Consider the following 24,830-nt stretch of genomic DNA (forward strand, 5'->3'; position numbering starts at 1 on the left):
CAATCTCCTCATGAGGAAATTGAGGCACCAAGAACTTAAAATCACAGAGTCCTAGATTTAGAGTAGGAAAGGCCCTTACGGATTTTCAGGGTAGGAAGTGCAAAGCCAGGCTTTAAACCCAAGTATCCAAAGTTCTTTGCATTATACTAAGCTGTCTCATTGACTTTCTTGGATGACATACCCAGATAATCTACAAAGGGAAGTCTGAGAGTTATGTCTGGAAACACACTGAAATGTTCCAATCTGAGTCATCTAGGCTAATCCCTTATTTTTCTTAAAATAAGTTTTGTTAAAGCTTTTTGTTTATATCACCCTCACTTCTGGATATTCACCTCCTGTTCTTTAAGAATTAAATCTTTCTTTAAAATGATAATAACAACACGATGAAGCAAAACCATCTGACATGGTGACATCTTAAAAAGTAAGCAGTGGTGTGCTCTAGTAATCGCCCATCTCTTGCCTGAAAGGAGGAAGAAGAGATCTTTCGTTTCTTGTTTTCTGGAAGCATTATTGCCAATTCTTTTATTTTACAAATGAGGAAACTAAGTCCCAGAAAAATACAGATCACATCCATGTATGGAGGAGATTCCCAAGTTTACATTGGGTGCAGGTGAGGAGGTATGATGCCAGATTCTATCTTTGAACATGGCTCATAATGCTGTCACATCTTTGGATAATGGGAAAAACACAACTCAAGGGATGCAGGTTATGACCTAGTACCATCTTGCTCCATGGCCTTAAGTAAATCCTTTTCACCTCCCTAGACATTTATTTTCTTGCCTATTAAATGGGATTAATAATTCCTCTGCTGTCTACCTCAAGATAGGATCATAGATTCAGAGTTGAAAGGGACCTGGAAGTCATTTAGACCAATCCTTTCATTTTACAGAGGGGAAACTGGGACTCAGAGAAGTTAAATGACTTTTTCATTCATTTAATTGCTCTGAGAGGAGTCAGATTCAGGATTCCAAACTACTTGACTCCAAGGCTAGTATTCTATCCGCTTTACCGTGCTATTGGTAACCATCAGATCATGGTATAATAGAAGGGGAGAGATGAAAATTAGCTTTTATTAAATACCTACTATATTCTGAATGCTTTACAAGTCCTGGCTCAGGTACTCCTTAGTTACATGTAACCATGAGCAGGCTACATTATATCACTGAGATTTATTTTCTTCATCCATAGAGTGGGAAGTGTTGTACCCAACTTTGAGACCCTATCTGGGGTTTTCTAGGCAAAGATACTGCGGAAATTTGCCAATTCCATCTTAAGTTTATTTTATAGATGAGGAAACTGAAGCAAATAGGGTTAAAGGGCATGCCCAGAATTACATACTTAATAAGTGTCTGAAATCATATTTGAACTGATGAAGAGAGTCTTCCTGACTCCAGCCCTGGTGCTCTAACCAGCAGGCCACCTAGCTGCCCTATGATGGAAGTAATAGTGCATATATTCCCACCTTCAGAAGACTGTTGTGGGACCCTCACATTGTAAATCGTCCAGGAGTAGGACAGTTCTTTGCCCAGATACAAAGCACTGAATGAGTCAAGGATGACTATGATGGGGCTTTCACACCCTGCTGTGGCAAACCAAGTTCAAATCTTTTTCAGTGGAGTCTCCTGACTGTCTGAGCTTCTTGTCTGGGGACAGTGGCCACAGCCTGGGGTGGATGTCTCCCTGGAACAAAGGGAGTCTTTATGCAACCAGAACCTCATGATGAGCTGGGAAGAACTGAGGATGAGCAGAGAAAAGTGGTTAGCTTGGTGGAAACTTTCCAGCCACCAGGATCTTTCCCAATATGTCTGCTGATGTCTTTACAACCACTAGTGGAAAAGGGTGAATGGGGATGGGCAGGTGGTGAGTGTGATGAAAAGAACTTGTGGGTCTGTCTCTTGTAGATTCCTCCAATATGGACATAATGGGAAATCTCTTCTATTTTCCTTCTCCCTTCACTCTGCCACCATTGGAAGTGTTATATACATAAATGATACTACCATTATATACCCTAGTTTGATATTCAAAGAGAATAGGCAGGAGAGGACTTTAGGAACAAAAGAAGAAAAGAGAGCACCAGCCCTGACGTTAGGAGGACCCAAGTTCAAATCTGGTCTCAGACACTTAACATTTCCTAGCTGTGTGAGCCTGGGTAAGTCACTTAACCCCAATTGCCTCAGAGGAGAAGGAGGAGGAGGATGAGGAGAAGGAGGAGAAGGAAAAGGAGAAGGAGGAGGAGGAGGAGGAGGAGGAGGAGGAGGAAGAGAAGGAAAAGGAGGAGGTGGACGAAGAGGAGGAAGAGGAGGAAGAAGAGGAGGAGGAGGAGAAATGGGTATAGGTATAAGAGAAAGTCAGAGGATCTGAGTTCAAATTCTGTCTATGCAAAATATTACCTCTGAAATGAACTTCAAGTCATTGAAGAAGTTGAAGAAACTTAGTCTTTTTTTTTTAATCCATAATTTGAAGGGGTTAGATGGGAAGCAGAGTATACAGTAGAAAAACCTCAGGATTGGGAATTAGACAATCTAATTTTGAATCCCAGCTCTTGTTACTTATGACTCATTTGACCTTCAATCTCATTGGGTCTCACTTATCTTATTTGGCAATGACAGGGTTAGACCAGAAGGCCTCTGAAGATGCCTTCCAGCACTAAATCTATGATCCTATGACTAGATAATGTCTAAGGTCCTTTTGAGTACTAGATGCTTTGAATCTTAAAAAAAAAAAAAAAAAAAAAAAAAAAAAAAGGGAGGGGGATGATTTATTTACAAACTCTGAATCTTTTTTATTCTCAAACAGAGTTCAAATTCAATTTGTCTAAGATTAAACTTAGCATCATTTCCATCCTTACCCCTACCCTATCCCAAACCAAGTCTGATCCATAAAGTCTCCATTTCACCAGGCTCTGTCTATCACCCAGGCTTGACATTTTAGTTGTTCTTTTTCCTTAATCTCCGCTGAGATCATCAGTTATAAATTTCTGTTGAATCTTCCTTTGCTCTGCTTATGGAAGCTGATCCTCCCTTCCTCCTCATCCCTCAATTATCTTTTACATTGTTATAGCTGTTGAATCCTTTTCAGGTGTCCAACTCTTTGTAATTCAATTTGTTTTTTTTTTTTTTGTGCCAAAGACAATAGTGTGGTTTACCATTTTCTTCTCAGCTCATATTACAAATTAGGAAACTGAGGCACACAGGGTTAAATGACTTGCTCAGAGTGACACAGCTAGTAAGTGTCTGAAGTCAGATTTGAATTCAGGACAGTGAGTCTTGCTGACAACAGACCTGGTGCTCTATCCACTGTAGCACCACCCAGCTGCCATGTTTCTTATTTAGGAAACTATTATAGTAGTTTCTTAAACGAAAGTCTCTAGTTTCTTCCTTTTCTACACCCTGCTGCTGAAGGGGAGAGGGGGAACTTCTTAGAGAATAGCAAGTAACATAGTTTATGTTACTTCTCTACACAAAGGCAACCTTTAATGACTCTTCACTGTTTCTCATATATAAAATTCAAACTCAGCCTCCACAATCAGGTCCTAACTTACTTACAAAATTCCACCATTTTATCTTGTTCCAGTCCAACCAGATTCATCCCTCTTCTATGAATAATGAGGAGGCAGTGGCCAGAGCACTGTTTCTAGTGTCAGAGCACCTGGGTTCAAAGAATCTCCTTGGCTTGAGGTCTTGCTTCCATAAGATGGATGGCTAGGCAGTCTAAGAGATCCCTTCCACATATGATCTATACTTTCTATGACAATATCTTTGCTCACACTTTTCCCCCTGGTTATCTCTGACTAAAGAAGCCTTGCCCATCCTTTAAAGTTCTAGTTATGGACAAATCACATATTTTCTTTGATCTTTGTTTTCTTATCTCAGGGAGATTGTTGTGAGAATCAGAGAAATGTCAACTATTTGTTATTATACTTCATGTTATTATTAGACTCCAAAATGCCTAATCTACTAAACTCTACTGCCCATGGATTTCTGGTACCCACTTAACGGCTTCCTGGGCATAAACTGAAATGTCTTTTCTTTTTTCAGATGGCATACGCCGAGTACCCAGCAGGCATTCAAAAAAATACTTGTTTGGCTGAGAAAGCAGGGCCATTCCTCTAGATCTCTGACCGAGAACTCTCTCTTGTTCTAAGCCTTTGGAAGAAAGCTTCAAGTGAGAAAGGGAAAGAGCACCTGGCTTGAGTCCCCACTCAGAGATTCTTTTGGAGCCCAGCCAGGTGAATGACTTCTGCTGGGTTTAGCAGTTCCCCACAATTTGAGGGCAGAAAGTCTGGGGGCTTAAGCCTTTGTAAACAGGACAGGTGAATCCCAGGAGCTGAGGATGTGGAGGGCCCACCAGTTGCAAGGACCTGGGAACAGTGAAATCATGCTTTCGTTCTTCTGGGAACACAGGGATAGCAGGAGGGCAGCAGATCTTTGCTTTTTGAACTGTGGGATCCAGCAGCAGCAGCATACACTGCAGTCACTCAGAGGGTTACTGACCCTCCTTAATAATAATCAACAATAACAAATAGCATTTATATAGGGCTTTAAGGTTTGCAAAGGTCTTTATACAAGTTATCTCATTTGATCTTTATAACAACTCTGGAAGATTAGATGCTTTTATTATTCCCATTTTACAGCTCAAGAAATGGACATAAACTGGTCAGATATTTTGTCCAGGGTCACACAATTATTAAGGAATTGATGTAGGACATGAGGCCACCTAGACATCAAATCAATCAGGTCACCTAGTTCCTCTCTCCCACATTATTGACATGGAGGACACGCTGTGAGCCGAACAATAAGCTTTCCTTGTAGCCCATCCTGGGATATAAAGTCCAGAGGAATCACACTCAGTCTCTTGGGTGGTTGGACTTTAGACCTGGAAGAGTCTTTAGAAATCATTTTATCTAATCTCCTCATTTTACAGAAGAGATCACTGAGGTTTAAAAGATGTGGTGTGACTTTCTTGAAGTTAAGGAAGTACTAAGAGCCGAAGTCAGTTAACTTCCATGGGTTGTGGCCTCCCTGTTGAGGCTGGATGGAAATGGGCAGACTGAATAAGCTTTTACCGCCACCACCATCATAGGCAGGGCTCGGCCAGCTTTCTGCCTCCAGCAGAACAAGCAAAGAACCAGAGGGCAGGGAGCTCTTGAAGCTTACTTGATCTAATCTCCCCTTCCTTGTAGAGATAAGCAAAAGGAGACCCAGGGAGGTGAGACCATCATCAAAAGCACACAGCAAGCTAGAGGCAGATGTACAAAAGCTCAGGACTCTTTCTCCAAAGTGTTTCCACCATGTGGAGGCACTGAGTCTAGGACCGATGTCCCCTGCAGGGAGAGAGCCAGGGACCACTGTCAGGGAAATGGGGTCACTGATTTGTGCTGGCTGACATTAGTTCTGCCCAAGGTATTGGTGTCTTTCTCCCCTGAAGTCATTTGTAGGAGAGAAATGCAAGGAAAATCCAGAGCTCTGGGTTGGGATTCCTCAACTGTCTCTTATCCTGTGGAAGCAGAACTGGCCAGGGACACTTTGTCATCCTGCCCAGCCTCAGTAGCTGGCTATGGGCTTGTGTATTTTCATGTGGAATGGTTCTCTGGGGAAGCCTTAGGGATTAGGATATGCTGGTAACTGCCTGAAGTCTTAGGCACATAATACGGCCAAGCAGTCACCAGGCTTTTTGAAATATCACTGATGTTTGTTGACAATATGTTGTGATTTCTCTCCTGTTCTCTCAGGTGTCTCTGTCAGAGACCCTGAGAAGGAAACTGTTCCTCCCTCCTCCACTCTGCTGCAGCCCTATTTGTCCTCCTATTCATCAAGGTAGCTAGTTAGTACAGTTAGTAACAGCTCTGTTAGTACAGAGAGCTGCCCAGAGTCTTTAGAAAGACTTGAATTTCTGATGGACGTGGCTCCCTTCAACAATGAGATGATTCAGACCAGTTCCAATGATCTTGTGATGGGGAGATCCATCTGCACCCATAGAGGACTGTGGGAACTGAGTGTGGATCTCAACAGAGCATTTTCACTTATTTGCTTCCATTTTATTTTCTTTCTCATTTTTTTTTCCTGCTTGATTTGATATTTTTGTGCATTAAGATAACTCTATAAATATGTATTGGACTGAGCATATATTTCCAGCATGTTTAACATATACTGGATTACTTGCCATCTAGGGGTGGGAGTGGGGAAAGGGGAGGGAAAATTGGAACACAAAGTTTTGCAAGGATTACTGTTGAAAAATTATCCATGCATATGTTTTGAAAAAAAAAAAAAACTTTAATAAAAATTTTTTAAAAGACTTGAATTTAAATAAGTCTCACATACTAGCTTTGTGACTTTCAGTAAATTGCTCTCTGATCTCTCATAAATGGAGATCATAACAGCATCTACCAAAAAAGATCTGGTTCAATGAAGATCAATGAGATGAGATCTATAAAGTGATTAGCATAGTGCCTGGTGGTAGGCATTAATAGTAGACACTTAATAAATGCTTATTTCCTCTCCCTCCTTCCCTTAGCAGTGGCCCTGTGGAAAAGAGGAGTAGAGGATGGGTAAGTGGTTTGGAATGAGATGAAAGGGCAGAGGTTGAAAGAAATCTGACATCAAATAGTTTGATGGTAAGTTCTGGTCTGATGTTGATTAATATTTTTAAGTACTTTTTTGGAAAGTCTAATTAAGTTACAAAATGTATTTGGAAGAGTGAAAGAAAAAATAGAAAAAAGAGACCAAGACATTTCCTCTTCCCAAGTGGAACAGACTGAGCCAAAACAGCAGTAAAGCCTCTGATGTTTGGGGGAAGTCCCTGATCAATCATATTAATAGTGTGTGAGCTACTCTGAAGTCCTGGGTGATGCAAAAGCTCTAATGACACCAGAAGCTATAGTGGTTTTTAATTTCTATCCTCCAAAGCCATGGGGATTCAGAGGAATTTGTTTGGAAAGGTCATTTTAGGGATTGCAGAGACTGCAAAGGGATGGAAAGAAGCAATGATTGTTGCAACAGAGCCAAGGAACAGGGACTCTCACTCCACAGATTCATGGGATGGAGACCCTTGGAGTCACCTGGTCATGGGGTTTATTCAGTCCTAACTGTCTCCATCTAGGAAGATTAGGGAAATGGGATGAGGGACATAATCCAGTATGGCCATTAGAGATTTGCAGAAAGGCAACATTTGGGCCAGGTGCCCTAGCCAGTTGCCTTGATCCTGCTGTTTCTCAATCCTTACAAAGCAGGCAGAAGCTCTTGGATCCTATTTTTTCTACTGAAAGATATATAACAATTAATTTGGGGACCTATGATAGAATAGAATCTCTATTCTTATTATTTATTATATTAGGCAACTAGATGGCACAACGGTTTGACTACTGGACATGGAGTTAGAAAGATCCAAGTTCATAATTGACCTTAGATCCTGGACCATATAACTTTTGTCTGCCTCAGTTTTCTCACCTATAAAATGGGAATAACAATAGCACCTACACCCTAGATTTGTCACGAGGATAAAATGAAATAATATTTATAAATACAAACCATAAATTAGAACACAAATACTAGCTATTATGGTTATTATTGTTGTTATCTTGGAGAGATCTTCACTATTCCTGGTTCTTAACTCTTACATCCAATCAGTTGTCAAAACTATTGTTTCTTGGGAATAATTCTCCAATTCAAGATCATTTCAATGGCTACCACCTTATTTTGGGTCTTCTTTTCCTCTCCTTTGGCCTGCTAAAGTGGCCTCCTAAACAGTTTCCCTGATTCCAGTCTCTCCTCCACAACCCTACTAAAACTTTTTTTTTTTTAACAATCCCAATTCAAAATCATCTTTTTGAGGGACAGATGGGATCACTCTCCTCTGGGCTCTAAGACTTTCCAAGGATTCTTGCTGCCAACAGGCTAAAATGACAAATGCTTTTCTTGTTATTCCAAAACCTACACAATCATACATTTTCTTAGTTAAGGGGCAGTGTGACATGGTAGACAGAGGGAGGGATTTGGGATCGTTAAGATCTGGATTCAAATTCTACCTCACATACATTCTAATTTGGAATCCTAGGCAAATCCTTAATCTCTCACACCCTAAAAAAATGATGATAATAGCAACTTCCTCAGAGGGTTACTGTGAGGGTAGTTAGATGGCAAGGTAGATAGAGTGGTGGGTCTGAAGTTAAGAAGATTCTTCTTCCTCAGTTCAAATCTGGCTTCAGACACTTACTATCTGTGTGACCCTGGGCAAGTTTGTCTCAGTTTCATGCTCACATGAGCTGAAGAAGGAAATAACTATTTTATTATCTTTGAGCAAGATAATCTCATATAGGGTCCCACAGAGTTGGACACAACAACATCACCACAATGATAAATGGATGCAAAGTATTTTGCAAACTAAAAGTGATACAGAAATGGAAACTCCTATTGCAATTTCACGGTATCCCTATTATCCACTCTATTTGTTAACCAAATTGGATATGCTTTATTACTACTGCTATTTGGCTCCTTCTCCTCTCTGTATATCCTTGCATCTTATCCCCCATATCTGGGATGGTCTACTTCTAGATTTTAACTCCTGAAATCCTCCTTTTCCTTTGAGGCTCAGACCAGGTATCTCCTTTTCCATGAAGTCTTCCTTGACTTCCTCAGCTCGAAGAGGACCCTTTCCCTCCCTATGCTCCCTTCCCTCTAACCTACCTAAGTCCATTGGCCATATAATCTCCACTTATCAGCTTCTGACTGTATTGTGATTATTTGTGTGCATATCTCATTCCTGAAACCGACTCCCCAATTAAGATGGTAAGGGAGAACTCCCAGTGAGGAAGGTCCCTTTGCTAATGAGTTTTGGATATGTCCCTATAATTTTCCACATGTAACTCTGGCGCCTCCTCCCATCCTAGACTCTTTTCCCTATAGAATGTCGATCCCCCAGGACCATGTCTCCTTCACCAGTCTGAGAACTTATTTGGGAAAGGAAAATAATTTTTCTTTTTTTTTTCTTTCTTCCCCTCATGGCACTATACTCATAGATATTCCTGAAACCTAATAGAAGTCAATGCATTCAGGTGGGAGGAAGTTTGGGTTGAGGGATTGTGGTCATTTGGAAGAAAGCACGTTTCCCAGCTACCCTTTCCTGATCCCCAGCTCTTGGAAGAGTCTAGGTTGCAGGTTTTGCTGCTACAGAACAAATGGTACATCAGGGATGGTCCCATGCCACAAAAACCCAGCTTACCGTCAAACACCCCATCAGGCTCTGTTCGAAGGGCCTCTGGAAAGCTCTTGGGTCGCCGCACCAGTCCAGGAGCTCCGTGGCGGCATTGTGGAAGTTGGCAGGATTCTGTAAATGCTGGAGAGGGGAGAGACAAACTGAGCATGAGAAAAAGGAGAGCAGAAAGAGAAAGAACGAGAGATGAAAGTAGGTAAGACCTGACAGCGCTTTATACTTTTTCAAAATCCCTGTAACTCTGTAGAAAGTAACATGTAGAGTAGGAAGTGAACTGAGCTTGGAGTGACAAGCCCTGAACTTGAATCACAGATTTCCCATATCTTAGCTGTGTGATCTGGGGCATGCCATTTCACTTTTGGGACCTCAGTTCCTTCATCTGTATGATTAGGAGATTGAACTAGATGACTGTAAGCTCCATCCCTGCTCAAGAACTATGAGCTAGGATACATCATTTCCCTTGATGCTTATTATACCTTAGGGAAGTATGGGAGGGACAGGTATCATTCCCATTTTACAGTTGGAGAACCTGAGGTCAAACAAGGAAAACAGCAAAGCCAGGACTAGAATGAAGCTGTCTCCTATTCCATACTGCTTTGTCGTACCACATCCTTAGCTCTAGAGAAATGACAAGAAGACAAAAGCCCGGCTGGTTTTTGTTTGATGGCCTGTTTGCTAGGAGTTCCAGATCAGCTCAGGAAGTAGAGTAATTTATTTTTTTTTTCCTAGCCAGACGTGCAGAAACCTGCCGAGAGCTTCCCTTGGGTCTCGGGAATAACCTATAAGCAAACACAGCTCACAAGGGCAGTCGAGCAACTACAAGTGCAGGAGAAATAATCTTGTGGACAAAAGTCCAGTGGCATTCTCTAGGCAGTCACGGACAAAGGGAGTTTCTCTCTGTTGTACAGAAGGAGGGGCTGGAGACCAGCTATTTAACACCTGCTATCAGATTAAACTATCCTTTTCTTTTATATTGATTTGGGGATAGGGTAAAAAAAGAAACACAGAATGGATGTGAGAAATTGGGAAAAGAGGAACCCACACAGAATGGATGTGAGAAACTGGGAAAAGAGGAACCCACTATTTTATTTTATTTTTGTTTTTTTGCTTTTTTAGGAGGGCAGGCAATTGGAGTTAAGTGTCTGAGGCCAGATTTGAATTCAGTGGAAGCCACTATTTTAAAAGATGCTTGGTACCTAGTTTCCAGATTCAATATTTAATTACCTCCGTGAACCCTGCCTCCTTGGATGCTTATTGCCCGTTATTCAACTTTCTTGGGTCTCCTTTTCTTCAACTATGAAATGAGAGATTTGAACTAAAAGGCCTCTGAGGTCCCTTTTAGGTCTCTCTATATGATCCTATAAAGCTGCTTCTGATGTGCTCCTATTTTACACTGAGGAGAGGCTCCGAATCACAGACTTGGGCCCAAAGTGAGGTCACTGGCAACAAAGACATCTGGGGAGTGATATCAATGCCAGGACCCTGGAGAGAGGCACTGGGCTCATCCCAGCTGGGAAGGAAGGGGTCGTTCTCTCCGCAGGTTTGTGTTACAGCATAGCCTCATTTCTCAGGATCAGAAGCCTGGGATCTCTCATCTTTCTACTCAGCTCACCCATGTTTGGTCAATTTTGGGGGGCCGGTATCACTTTTATCCTCCTACTTTGAATCTACTATTAAAGTTTCCTGGGTCTTTGGACCAAGAAGAATCAATTTTACAACACAATGGATCCCTCTTGCAAAACTTGGCTTCACAGAGACCCATAGAGGTCCAAATCAGCACCTGGAAGTTCTCCAGGGATGAAGTATATCCATGAGGTCTCTGTGTGCCAAAGAGTGGGAGTTCATTAAATATAAAGGCAGGTGCCACAAATCCTGTGGTCATCTGCCTGACCATCACCGATAGAGCATCTTTTAAATGCTAGGTACCATGGAGGATGGAAAAAAAAAAGGAAGACTGGGGCAGCTAGGTGGTACAGTGGATAGAGCGCCACTCCTGAAGTCAGGAGGACCTGAGTTCAAATCTGGCCTCAGACACTTAATACTCCCTAGTTGTGTGAACTTGAGCAAGTCACTTAACCTCAATTGTCTCAGCAAAAAAAGGAAGACTGATTCTATAGAGCATGTAAGCATTTCTACTGAGTCCATTCTGTTTTCTCAAAGACTCCCAGTTGCCAGATCCAATGACCTTGCTCCATCTTCTTTGATTTTTCTCTAGCTTTTCCCACAGTTGATCACTCCACTCTTGGCTTTGGGGACACCGCAATTTCCAGGTTCTCCTTATATCTTTCTTTACAACTCTTTTGTTGTCTCTTTTTAACTTTTAAAAGCAGTTTTCTTCAAACCTTCTTTTCTTCTTTCCTTTATACTCCCTTCTCTGGAATTGTCACTTCCCCTCAAGAAAGAGGATCCTCAAATCCCTATGTTTAATCATGATTCCCCATCTTTAAACTCAAGACCTATGTTTAAAACTATTTCTATTTATATGTTTGTCCCACTGGTATCACAGCCACAATACATCCCCAAACAAGCTCATTACCTTCATTCAGTTTCTGATCCCACGTTCTGACTCTTCTATTTATGTCCAGTGTTTGGAATACTGCCTGCACATAGTAGGTGCTTAATAAATATTTACTGACTGACTGACTAGGGAACTCACCCATTCACTTCCTTTTCAACTCAACAAATATTTATTCATCTCATTCACAAGTTACTATTCTAGATACAGTAAACAGAGACCAAAGGGAAAGGTTCAAGGAAACAATTCTTATTTCAAGCTTCTTACATCCTACTGGGGGAGAGGTGAGTAGGTACAAATTTCGCCTTAACAAGGAGAAAGGCCACTACTTCCTCGGCTAAGGTAGGCTTGTGCCACATTGTAGACACTTTGAATGTAAGACATATCGCACAAGAGTCTGAATTTCCTTAGCAAGCAATAGGAAATCAGTGAAGATGTTTGAGCAGAGGACTGATGTGACCAAATCTATAAGAAAGAAAATTTTATCTGGACAGTGATGTACCTTTCTACTAACCCTCTTATACACTATTGTGCTTTAGGAGTGTGTATTTCTGCCTTATTTCCCTTCTAGACTGCAGTCCCATGAGGACAGGTATTACACCCTCTCTGCCCTTTTTATCTTCATCATTGCCAAACACAGAGCTCTGCATAGTGGGCACACTTCACAGATGAAAATGAAATAAAAGGAAATAGAATAAAAGTGAGTCTGGACACAGGGGGATCCCTCAAGCATCATCTTTTAGTTTTGATTTCTGAGGAGGTGAATCAGGAAGCATATGACCCAGACACTAGGATGGTACAGTGTCCAGGCTGGGGAATTTGCTTTTGTATTTCCAAAATGAGATACAAAAATCAATTCTGAAATTCTACAGAGTGTCTTAAACTACATCATATCTTCAGCATCCCACCAAGTAAACAAAAAAAATCTCAGTTCTCCTAAATGCTTCTTTTAGTCATTCCCCCTGTCCCCCAATTCCTGTCCTTCACCCCAAAGTTCCCTGGATCTTCCACCCATTTGTCTTGTCTTAGTTCCTGGTATTAAAGGAAGTAAATTAGAAGAATTGGTCCTCAGGTGATGGCTCTTGAAACAAAGACCACAAGGTAAAATAGCAGGCAGCAGTCTCTCTCTCTGATCCGTGAATCAGAGTCAAGTTCATAACCCCAGCCAAATTACCGAGGGCTGGAAGCCGTGAGTCTGGGTGTGCCAGCTCCCCCAGAAGCTGCTCTGGGGGTTGGGGACAGGTCAGACCAGTTCCCTGGCAGCTGCAGCTGTGCACCTGGGGGGCACGAGGGAAACCCCAGGGCAGTGAAGGCTCACGGGGCCCCTCTGGGACCTCAGTTCTTCCCTTTTAGAGACCAGGAGATCATTGGATCTCCGAAGCCCACGAGGGAGTCACTAAGAGACAAAACTCAGCTTTGGAAAAGTAGGCAAATGATGGAAAGTCCTAAGGGGCCTACCCCACCTCATATACATGGGGGGATTCATGGCCCCTCAGGGATCTCTTTATAACACTGATGTCAGAGGAAAGGATGAACACCTGATGCCCATGGTGACTTTATAAGTGGAGGTAGTATTTGTCCTTCCTGCTCGGTGCTGGTATTTTTCAGGTGCCTTACACTTCACAGTCTATCATAAACAATGAAGAAAAAGTTGAGTTATAATTTTATAATGCAGATTTGTTTTTACAATCGGTATCTACCTGTATGTTGCCTTGCCAATATTGCCAAGTCAAAGAATTGCATAATAGGATCATAGGTGTATAGCTAGAATGGGACTAATCTTTCATTTTACAGATGAGGAAACTGAGGCTCACTGAGGTTGACTTATCTAGTATCACATAACTAATATCTAGTATCACATAACTAATAAATGAACCCTAGATTTTTTATCTTCTACCCCTTGCAGAAATGCCATCCAGAGCATCCAATCAGTTTCTACTTAAATACTTCAGTGACAGGATATCCCAAAGCAGTCTATATCTTTTACCATTTTAAAGTCTCTTAAGCCAGCATATTTTTCTGTTTCCCCAATACCTGCTAAACCTTTCCTGGCTTCCCTGAATTAGAAAGATATGAAAGAAAAGAGAAAATCTTCAAAAATGTCCCATCAGTCAAGAGACCACACTTATACATATGTAGACATAGCAACAATATAAGTCTTAAGATTGTGGAGTGCTATACAGGAATTTAGTAAAGGAAAAGATTTGTGTACTTGGGTATCCAGTGCCTCATAAACACCTCTCATATATAGTCACTCAATCCATTAAACCGACAGAACCTTTCACACACACACACACACACACACACACACACACACACGCCTCCCCATTCAAGATCCTTGATCTTTTAAGTTACAAGGAAAGCCAAGGACTGATCAACTTTAATGACTGTTTCTGCCATTAACTGACTAGGCAACCTTAGACAAGTCACAACCTCTGAGTTTGTTGCCTCATCTGTAAAATGAGGGGGTTAGCCTTCATTATTTGAATTCCCTTCTGGGACTAATATTTTGTGAAAAAAGTTACCCTGGAGGGAATACCACCAGCACTCCTCAACCTCTTTGACTTGGGGCTGCCACTGGCTCCCCAGTCCCAGCTTTCCAGATAAGGAGAAAACAGTTCTAAGCCAGTTTGATTCACATCTCTAAAAAGGGAATAGAGATGGGAAGTCTGGACTTGTCTGTTTTTTCCTCCTGCATGAAGGGTGGGTCCCAGCACAGGAGAGCAGCTTAATCGTCCAATGCCTAGGCAGTCTAACCAAGTTTTCTGTCTGTCCTTGTTCTTGCCCTCTCTCTTACTCCTTCCCTCTTTCCCTCCCTTTCACTCAACTACTCTCTTTCCTCTCTGTCTCTGTCTCTGTCTGCCTCTGTCTCTGTCTCTGTTTCTTTCTCTGTCTGTCTGTCTCTCTTTCTGTCTCTGTCTCGCTGTTTCTCTCTCTCTCTCTCTCTCTCTCTCTCTCTCTCTCTCTCTCACACACACACACACACACACACACACACACACACACACACACACACACACACCCCTACAAAAAGATTCAGATTCAACCATGAGCACTAAGTTTTTCTGCCTGGATGCTCTTGGGTGGCATTAATAGGATGGAGATAGTTTGAAGTAAGGAAAAGAAAGCTAGATTTAGATTTAAAGACCCAGCACTCAAATCTCAATTTTGTAATTTACTATCTGTGGACCACTGAACAAGTCAGGAAATTTCTCTGGCTCTACTTTCTCATATATAAAATATGGGGGGTGGGAGCCAGGGATTGTCCTAGATCAGATGTTCTAAGGCTGGGGCATGGGTCCCCAAAGCATGTATGGATAGATTTTGGTGATCTGTGAAGTTGGATGGGGGAAAAAAATCATCTTTGTTTTCATTAAACTCTAATTGAAATCCAACATTTTCTTCAATTATAAACATAGACAACAAATCACAGTAATATTAGCAATACCTGTGACTTTGTCCTGAATAGAAATCAAAGGCTTTTCAAGTTATGTTGTAGTTGCTGCAAATTTCACAAAATCCTGTTTACATTCATTACTACTTTGAAATTACTGTGGTATTAGACATGCTGCTGTACAGATTACTATATCACTTGATATTTTTTAAAAAAGATTTTAATAACTTCTTTTTAATATAAAAGATTTCCTTTTTAATTGTATGCATTTATTTTGTGCATTAACAAAATAATTTTGAAAAAGGGTTCCTAGGTTTCACCAGACACAGTTAAAGGGCTCCATGATATTAGGAAGGTTAAGAACCCCTAATTAGATGAATTCTTGCTCTAACGTTCTGTGATTTTGGGAACTATAGTGTCTGCAAAAAGGAAGAGACAAAAGATGTTAAGAATCACTTTTTTTTTTTAAAGACCATCAACAAATTTTTTTGCCGTTGCACTCTAAATGTGGGATTTTTGTACAATGATCAATGAACTGATATGCTACTCAAAGAACTGGACCACACCTAAGAATATTGAATTGAAAAGCTATAGAAAAGATATTAATGTAAAGTTGAACATTTGGGGCGATAAAAATCAACAACTTAAATATATTTTTAAAATGTAGATGTTCTGGTGGCCTGAAAGTCTGATCTGAATGTGACATCAGTGTGACATATCTCCATAAAAGCTTAGGCAGCAGGAAGAGAAGGATGGGGTACAGAATTTGCCCTAGGCAAGCCACACCTCTAACAATCCTAGGTATGGTATTTTAAGAGGGATATTAACAATTTGGAATGTGCCAGGTCACAGCAATCTGAGGGAGGAAGGAGACAATAAATTTTTATACAATGCATATGCTGTTTCAGGTTTTGTGTTAATCATTTTACAAATATTATTGGTGGTGTTATTTATCCCCATTTTACAGCTGAGGAAACTGAGACTAGCTTTCTGAAGAAGTTACAAAGCATTCCTGGAATCTATTCTAGACTACCAAAGGTCCTCTTCAGTATGATCCACAGCCAGGTGAGAGACAGATAGATAAGAGAGGGAGAAGATGGAGAAACAGAGAGAGAGGGAAGGAGGGAGAGAGAGAGGTAATGAGAGAGTGAGAGAGAGAGAGAGAGAGAGAGAGAGAAACCTAGTAATCCAACTCAGAAGAACCAAGTAAAGATGCATTTTGCTCAGTGAGCAGCCTATTGAGTTGATGTGGTCTATGGCTCAGTGGAAGGGCACAGTGAAAGGGCAAACAGCAGAGCGCAAAAAGGAGTAAGATGTACCCTGATCACATGTGGGTAACTGGGCAAAGTGGCCAATGATGTCAAAAGGCATCTTGACTCAAGAGCCTGCTGCTTTAATATCAATGTTCTCCCAGTGATGCTATATAGCCATGAGTCATGGAAAACCACACACCAAAATTCTAATTCCCTACAGGTTTGTGGGAAGACTCATGGTGGAGATGAGTCAGCTGGAGCATATGACCAATGAGGATTTGTAGGTAAAAAATGGCATAGGAGACATCATCAAGGACATATTTAAATAGAAAAGGAAGCCAGCTGGTTAGAAAGTGAAATGAGAAGAGATATATAGATTAAGTGTTCAAAGGATCATAAATATAAAAATGAAACCTTTAAGGCCATTGAGTCCAACCCCTCATTTTGTAGAAGAGGCAACTTAGGCTCAGAGAGATTCAGTTATTTGGCTGACTTGGATTTGAGATTGAATGGAGATTTCCAGCACCTTGGGTAGTTCCTCTAAGGGGGATTTATGGAAGATGGTGGTCTAGAATCACACAGTGTGGATCCATCATCCTTCAGAACTCTTTAGAGATGGATTCAAAATCCATCAATGTTGGTACCTTATCCATCATTGCAGATCACACTCATCTAAACCTCCTCATGTCCCATCATTTCCCAAACCACCTTGTTTTTATGATGGTTTCTTGCTGGACATACCCCTGCCTATTGGATATAACTTAGAAGTGTATGGGAACAAATGGAATAACCAATCCACTGGCCAGACTGATGGGAGATTCGGTAGCATCTGACTATTGATCTTAGATTCTCAAGGTCCAATTTGTCCTCATTATCACTGTGGAAAAGAGGAAAAAAACTCAGACTACTCAGTCAGAAGCTAGTCATGTAATCATGAGCAAATTGCTTTACCTTAGTTTCCCCATCTGGCCAAGTGGATAAAAACCCTTGTCCTCCCAAGACAAGGGACATCTTAAGGTAAGATGTGCTGCTATGTGCAAGGGTTTTGAAAAATCAGAAGGGTTTTAGCAGTTTAAAGTGGTATTGTTTCCTAAACTCCCATGGTGGCTGACTGGAGATAAAATGACAGGAAAATAGCTATACAGAACAATGTTAGCAAGATGCTCATGGTTTTCCTCCTCTCAGAGCAAAAGATTCTTCTGTGGAAGCCAAGTAGACATCTCAAGAGGCAGCAATGCCAGGGGAGTTGAGAATTCAAAAGCCCTTGGCTGTTTCTAATTCAGTCAGCATTCTCAAAACTAGAGAAGACTCATTTCCTCAGGAGATTTTATCCAGAGGAGGGAAGGAGAGGGCTAGATGTTGGGGAGCTACAGTTAGGATTTATGACCCGATTGGACTACAGATTTACAATGGGATATGTTGGGGACCTTTCCCTCCTCTCTGGGCCACTGGCAAAGGAAGAAAGGAAAGGCTTTTAGCCTTACATAAAGGAAAAAGGTTGCCCACCCATGTTATGGGATTTATGCCCCATCATTTTTCTCTTCATCACAATAAGAACACAGACTGGAACCACCTCACCCTCCCCATCACCACTTGGTTTAGGAACCTCCCAAGGAGGAAGCTTTCCTCGCCAATGTAGGTTGGCACTTTCTAGAGTCTATCTTAGCTAGAGTTGTAGGAGTAATGCTAGTAAAGGATTTGCCCAGAATCACATGGCCAGTATGTGTTTGAGGGAGGATTTGAACCAGGTCTTCCTGGCACAGAGTGAAGTTCTCCGTCCTCTCTGCCCTTCTCCCTCTCCACTTGAAATGGAAAGGAAAGGAATTAAGTTTCTGAAGAGATGATGCATTCAGTTCTTCCAGGAAGACAAGATGCTAAAGGAAGCCGCAGTCACCTCCTACACAATCTAAAGAATCTCCTCCCATTTCTACCCACCACGTGTCATGAAAGCTGTCTTTCTAAGGTATTACTCAAATCAAAACCCTTCTGTTGCTTCCTGATCTTGCCTACCAAATCCAAGATAAATTCCCGAGGTCCTGCCATTTAAGGTCTCATCAATTTGACTTCAACTGATTTTCCTTTTGGGCCCAAAGGTCCTTGTGACCATATCCATAGTCTATAGTGGAATGACCTAAGCAGTTGCAGCGCAGATTGTCACAATGCTTCTGATGAGACCCCTTATCTCCATTACCCCTCACTTTCCTCCCTAGCAGTAATTCTTCAGAACAGGGGGTACCAATCCACCAACCCACCAACCCAAGACTAGCAGGGAAATGAAAGGATGGGAGAAAGCAATTTCCCAAATTGGAAATCGGTCCAGACACCCAGACTCACACCCACTAAATATAGAAAACAGATGCTTATCACACACAATGCTTCTTAGGTACAACAAAGTAAAGATGGGAACAATAAGCAGTTTGAAATTAAGGGCAATTACGGCGGGTTACTGTTATTTTATGAATATATCAAGACACTAACATGACAGCCCGGCTATGAAAACAAAAACATCTGAAAATCTACTTTATGTATTTTGATTTGCTGCCATGGAAAATAAAGGTGGAATTTTAATTTGTAAAAACTCACGTACTTCTGAGAGGGGAAGAACCCTGTGTGTACCTCCCTCCTCCCCCTGGTACATAGCCCCCTCCCCCTTTCCTTTGAAACATGTCATCCTCCCAACAGCTAGGGCCTCATTTGCCTTGTTTAACTGCTGCTGAAATAGAAAGTCATGCAAATAAGGTAATTCTGAGGAGCAAACTGCTTAACTATGCTAAACGAGTGATTACATTGATTTAGCAATGCCAGGCCAAATCACCAGGGCGGTTGGGGGGGGCTGCCTAGGCCCCTCGCCCCCCATGGAATCCACTCCATGACGCCTTTCTCGCCTTAATCAAGCTGCAAGACAGTGGGGGCCCCTAATCTAATAGAGCACCAGCTAGCTAGCTGGGTTCTGAATAAAGCAGAAATTATTGCAGCAGCCAGCTACCGAGGCTATGGTTTGGTCCATGGACGGGATTCTCCATATCTATCAAGGTCTCATTAAAACCCCACTTTCTCTGGGAAGCCTTTTCTATCACCCCAGTTCCCAGGGAGACCTCTTCTTCTTTCTTATAACACCTTAGCACAGGAACAGTTGGGTTTGAAATCAAGACTACTGTGGACACTTTCAAGTTATAGGACTTTAAGCAAGTCTCCTTGAGGCTTTCTATGTCTCTATTTCCAAATCTGTAAAAAAGGAATAATCATGGATCCGCCCGTCCAGTGTCATTGCCAGGATCAAGTGAAATAATATATGTAAAATTTTTGCAAATCTAATTAAATGCTAATTATTATGGGAGAGCAGGTGGAAAGGAAGACAGAATCTTTTTCCTTTTAACACTGCTGATGAGCAGTCATTGGACCTCTGACTGAGCACCTCCAGCTAGGTGGTGGAATGAAAGAACAGGCCAAGAAGGTCTGAGTTCACGTCCAGCTTCATGAGCTGTGTGACACTGGACAAGTCACTTAACTTGTCTGCTTCTGTTTTCTCATCTGTAAAATGGGAATTATAATAGTACCTACCTCCCAGGGTATGTGAAGATCAAATGAGATATTTTCTAGTGTTTTGCAAATCTTAAGGGCAGCTAATTGGCGCAGTGGATAGAGCACTGGGCCTAGAATCAGAAAGACTCATCTTCCTGAGTGCAAATCTAGCCTCAGACCCTTACTAGCTAGCTGGATAATCCTGGGCAAGTCACTTAATCCTGTTTGCCTTAGTTTGTCTCATCTATAAAATAAGCTGGAGAAGGAAAAGACAAACCGTGGCAGTATTTTTATCAAGAAAATCCCAACTGGGGTCATGAAGTCAGACATAACTAAAGCGTGATTGGACAACACTGCAGACCTTAAATTGCTACGTAAATGCTAGCTGTTTTGTTGTTGTTATTATTATTATTGTTGTTATTACCTCAGAAGACAGTCAGTTATACTAATGGTTAGAGGATTCTTCCTTATATCGACATTTTGTCTCTTCTAATGTCCAACTATTAGTTTGAGCTTTGCCTTCTGGGGTCAAACAAAATGAGGGTAATCTTTTTCACCTGGCTTGCATACAGTCCTTGCACAATTAATGTTAGTTGAAATGAATGGGAAAACAGAACCTTTAAGACTTTGTGCTCAAGAGTGTAGATAACCATGTTAGAAGAAGAAAAGCCAGTTTCTTCCAGCTCAGGGTGCTTCTAGCCACAATACCTCTTAGGCAGACCCTATCTGGTCTGTCTGTCTGTCTGTCTGTCTGTCACACACACACACACACACAGAGGCAGATAATGGTCTGGCCCCTAAACAAGTAGATAATGTACAGCCCCTCAACTCTGTGGAGGAAAGTGAGAAAGTTTTTCTGCAACACACCAATTGGGCATTTCAAAGTCTGAGGGTCAGCTAGCTCCAGGCAAGCCCAGCTAATACTGGTGACCGAAATGTAGCCCAACTGGAACCTCACTGGATTTGCAGTCAAAGGATCTGAGTTCTAATCCCAGCACTCCCTGTGTGAACGTCTTTATCTACCATTTCTTTCTCTATAATAAAAGAAATGAATCTCTAAGGTCTTGTAAAACTTTCATTCTATGGCTGTATGAAATCCCTCGGTGAGCTCAGTTTCCCATCTGAAGGGCCAGACTTACGAGTAAGATGAACAGGCGGCTGTCTTAGTAGGCTTCAGGTCTTAGAAAGCCTCCTCTCCCCGACAGTATCCCTCCCTTACCTGCTCACTGATATCTGAAATGCCACACAGGAGTTTCATCCCTTTCGCTTAAGGCCTTTGAGCTAGTGAAAGGCAAATCCTGCTGGGAGGTTGTGACAGAATGACCCTTTTCTTATAGAAGGTGAAAACTGTCTGTTATAACTGTATGTTTAAAGTAGTTTTGATGCTATAAAACTATAATGATAGGATTCAGGAAAAGTCATTTCCCTGGGAGGGCACCTGAGTGATGAACCATCAAAGAGAACCCCTGGGGAAGCAAAAAGAGCCGCTAACTGGAGTCCGAAAGCAAGAGAGCACTTATTGGGTTGAGACAATGTCTATCATTTCTACTATGCTAATGAACCAAGAGCTAGAAACCTCTCTTAGAGAGGAAACAGGAACTTGGTAAGGGCATCTGGAGAGGGTCCAGGGCTTAGAAACAGGAAGAAAAGGTCGTTTGTTCTTAGCTCTAGGAAAAGTTAACTCCGGGGACGATGACTAATGCTCCCCTTGGGAGACTATATCTAGATGACATGGCCTTGACCAGGAGAGGAAGGAACTGAGTTTCCCCAAAGGGTAACATTAGCCTTAACCACTGGCTAGTGAATATACTTTAGGCAACCAAACCATCCAGAAAGAAATAGGCAAGAGCAGGAATTCCAAGTGACTAACGATGTCCATGTTAACTGTCGGATCACTGCAGAAAAACTGAAGCTCTAGGGGAAAAATATTTGTTGCAGGAAAACTTTCTCAGTTTCCTCCCCAGAGCTGAGAGACTGTGCACTATCTGCTTTTTAGGGGTCTGTCACTTTTTGGGGAGTCTGTGTGTATATATATTTGTGTGTGTGTGTATTTGACTAGTCAGGGTATATATGCATAATAAGTTACATGGCCAGAATCTTTAGGACTAGAAATCGTTGAGAACAGGAAGGTCCAATTGAGTTGGACTCAGAAAACCTTGGTTTTAAAACCACTTTTTGTGCTTCCTTGGACTACAAATATATCACAATCTCTCTGACCTACAATTTCTTCATCTGTAAAATGGGATTAATTATAGCCATACTCCTTACCTTGAAGGACTACTTAGGAAAATTTTAAAGGACAATCAAAATTTAAGTGTTGATCAGAGTAGATAGATAAATTGGCCATTAGGTTATGTGATGCTGGGCAGACATTTTCATCTCTTGGATTTCTCTCTAAGTTTATAAATTGCAGAGAAAGTATGGATCTGAACTGGTAGAGGAAGTTCCTCATGAAAAAACTCCCTACACAGAAAAAAAATCACAGGTTCAAAAAAAAAAATTAAAAAGTATCTTGTGAGTACATCCCATAAGATGTGGAATACAAGGTTATCTGAGGATAATCTGTATATACTTTCGGATGAGAACTCTGTGCTCATCAGTTTTGGTATTGTCTACATTGCTTTTGGCTTCAAAGGCAAATGGAAGTGGCAGACATTATGATGAAATCACAAATATTCCAAAACAGCAGAATAAGTACTTACCTAAATCCCAGTCACGCTTTGGTTGAATTAAAAAGAAAGGGAATTTGTCCTGTCAGACCGAGAGGCCCCAGAATAGAGCTCTATACTTTTTAGGGTTCCCAGGAAGATGCCTTGAACTGAATTCCCCACTTCTGTCCCTATATGCATGTTCAGAGTGGGACCTGACCCTAACTAGAGACTGTTTCCTGCGGCTCATCTGACCCTTGTAATAAGCCCCTCCTCAGGAAGGGAGGGGGGACTTAGAGGAAACCTCAGCTTCCAGTCCAGCCTTGAACAATGGAAGCAAACATATGGGGGCTCACTGGCTCACTCAGGCTTGTCTCTTTAATTTCCCATCCATCCCTCCTATTTCCAAAATGAAGCTCTTCAGGAACTCTCAAAACAGCGAATCAGACCTAGAGGGAACCCCAGATTCCCAGGCCCTGAGCTGCCTCACATCCCCCACTGGTGCCTGCCACAAAGCCTGGCACACTGCAGGCTCATAAATGTTGGGAGGATTGATTAAAATTTCAATGCCCTTGGGCAAGTACTCGATCAGAATCTGGCATCTCTGTGTGAATGATTTTCTCTAGTTCCAGCTGAAGATATTTGTTGGCCTGAGGCAAGTCCTTTAGGTTCTTGGACTGAGACTCAGTTTCCTTCTCTGTAAAATGGAAGTAATTATGCCTGTAACAGGTGGCTCACAGGATCACTGAGAAATTGGGTGGAGACAAAATGTCTAAAATGTATTATGTCATAAAAATGTCAAGTGTTGTGACTATGCTCTATCCTTCTTGGCAAATCGACAGGTTTTGTGGAAAGGATCAAAATATGGGATGTCTCTATGAAGGGCAACCCCTAAAAGGTGGGGGGAGGGGACCAGGGACCAGGGAGGGGACACTGGAAGCATCATCACAGCTAAGTGAAAGACCCAAGAATGGATTTCAACCCAGCCTCTTTGACTTCAGAGTCCAATAGGATTAAGTCCTTTAATCCACCTCAAAAACAAAAGAAAATCCAATCTTTTCTTTTCCAAAAGTCCTAGTCAGGCTATCCACCTGCTCTGGAAGCTGCTCCCCAAACACAGAAGATGCAGGGGGTCAAAAAAGAAGCCTCAGCTCCAGTCATCCGAAAATGCCACAGTGGAAAGGGGGCCTGGGGACCTAGAGCAAGGCAAATGGAAGAGGAAGGTGGACATCCAAAGGGACCGTCCCTGGGGAGGCAGTGGGGCCCCGGGAGCCAGCTGGCCCCTCTGGGGCTCGGGCAGGGAAGAAGGAGGCTGTCTGAGGGGAAGGAAGCTCCGGGAGCCTGGGCCCCCTCCCACTCGGTGAGTGCCTCTGGCTGATACACCACAAGGAGAGGTCTAATTGGTGTTTTGGGAAGCTGTTCTGGGGTGGTTCAATCTGTGAAGAGTCTTCTTCAATTTCCTGTTCCTCAGACCCTGAGCAAGCATCTGAAAATGCCTCTGCTTGATGATAATCAGAGGACACACATCCCTCATTCCCACTAAGAAGCCTCAATTCCACAGGGTATAAACTTTAGACAGGGCTTTGCATACCAAGTGCCGGCTCAGGCCCGCTCCTCTCCCCTCCTTGGATCCCTGCAGGCCCCTGCTCTTGAGTGTGTGTGTGTGTGTGTGTGTGTGTGTGTGTGAGACAGACAGAGAGAAATAGAGACACAGAGAGAGACACACACAGAGAGACAGAGACAGTGGGAGACAGACAGACAGAAATAGAGAGACACACAGAGAGAGACAGAGACAGAGGGAGACAGAAAGGCAGACAGAGAGACAGACAGAGACAGACACAGAAACAGAGACAGAGAGACAGACAGAGAAATACACAGACAGACAGAGACAGAGACAAAGAGACACAAAAAGAGACAGACACAGACAGACAAACAGACAGATAGGAAGAAGAAATATGAGGAGAGAGGAAAGACATAGGAAGGGAGGCTGACATGGCCCACCAAAGAGAAAACTCCAAATAAAGAAAACTGAATCTAAAAGCTCCCTCAAGCTTCTTGTGTTTCTTATCTTTTTCTTATGTCTAGTTCAAAATTTGCCTCCTTCAGAAAGTCCGCTTTGATTTCCAATTTTTTTGTTATTCCTTCCCATCTTTCTCTCCTCTCTGCTTAAGATTATGTAGATCTTTATTCAATTTGTAATTTGCTCCACCTTCATCGGCTTCACTAATTTTTAAGCGTTCAACCACCTTGCCTATGTATGTGTGTGTCCAAAATCGCCTATCTATCCTAGA

General features: G+C 42.0%; 1 protein-coding gene across 9 annotated transcripts in view; it reads right to left on the bottom strand.

Annotated features, from left to right (window-relative positions):
• The window catches only part of ZMIZ1 (zinc finger MIZ-type containing 1), a 430,170-nt gene that overhangs the window by 158,325 nt on the left and 247,015 nt on the right, over positions 1-24,830 (bottom strand). For all 9 annotated transcript variants that reach the window (XM_031956396.1, XM_031956401.1, XM_031956399.1 and 6 more), the window contains one exon: positions 9,217-9,330. In XM_031956396.1, coding sequence (XP_031812256.1) covers positions 9,217-9,330 — 114 coding nt within the window. The remainder of the gene's footprint in view (positions 1-9,216; positions 9,331-24,830) is intronic.

This window comes from Sarcophilus harrisii, chromosome 2 (assembly GCF_902635505.1).
Source record: "Sarcophilus harrisii chromosome 2, mSarHar1.11, whole genome shotgun sequence".
In the NCBI taxonomy this organism is placed as follows: Eukaryota; Metazoa; Chordata; class Mammalia; order Dasyuromorphia; family Dasyuridae; genus Sarcophilus; species Sarcophilus harrisii.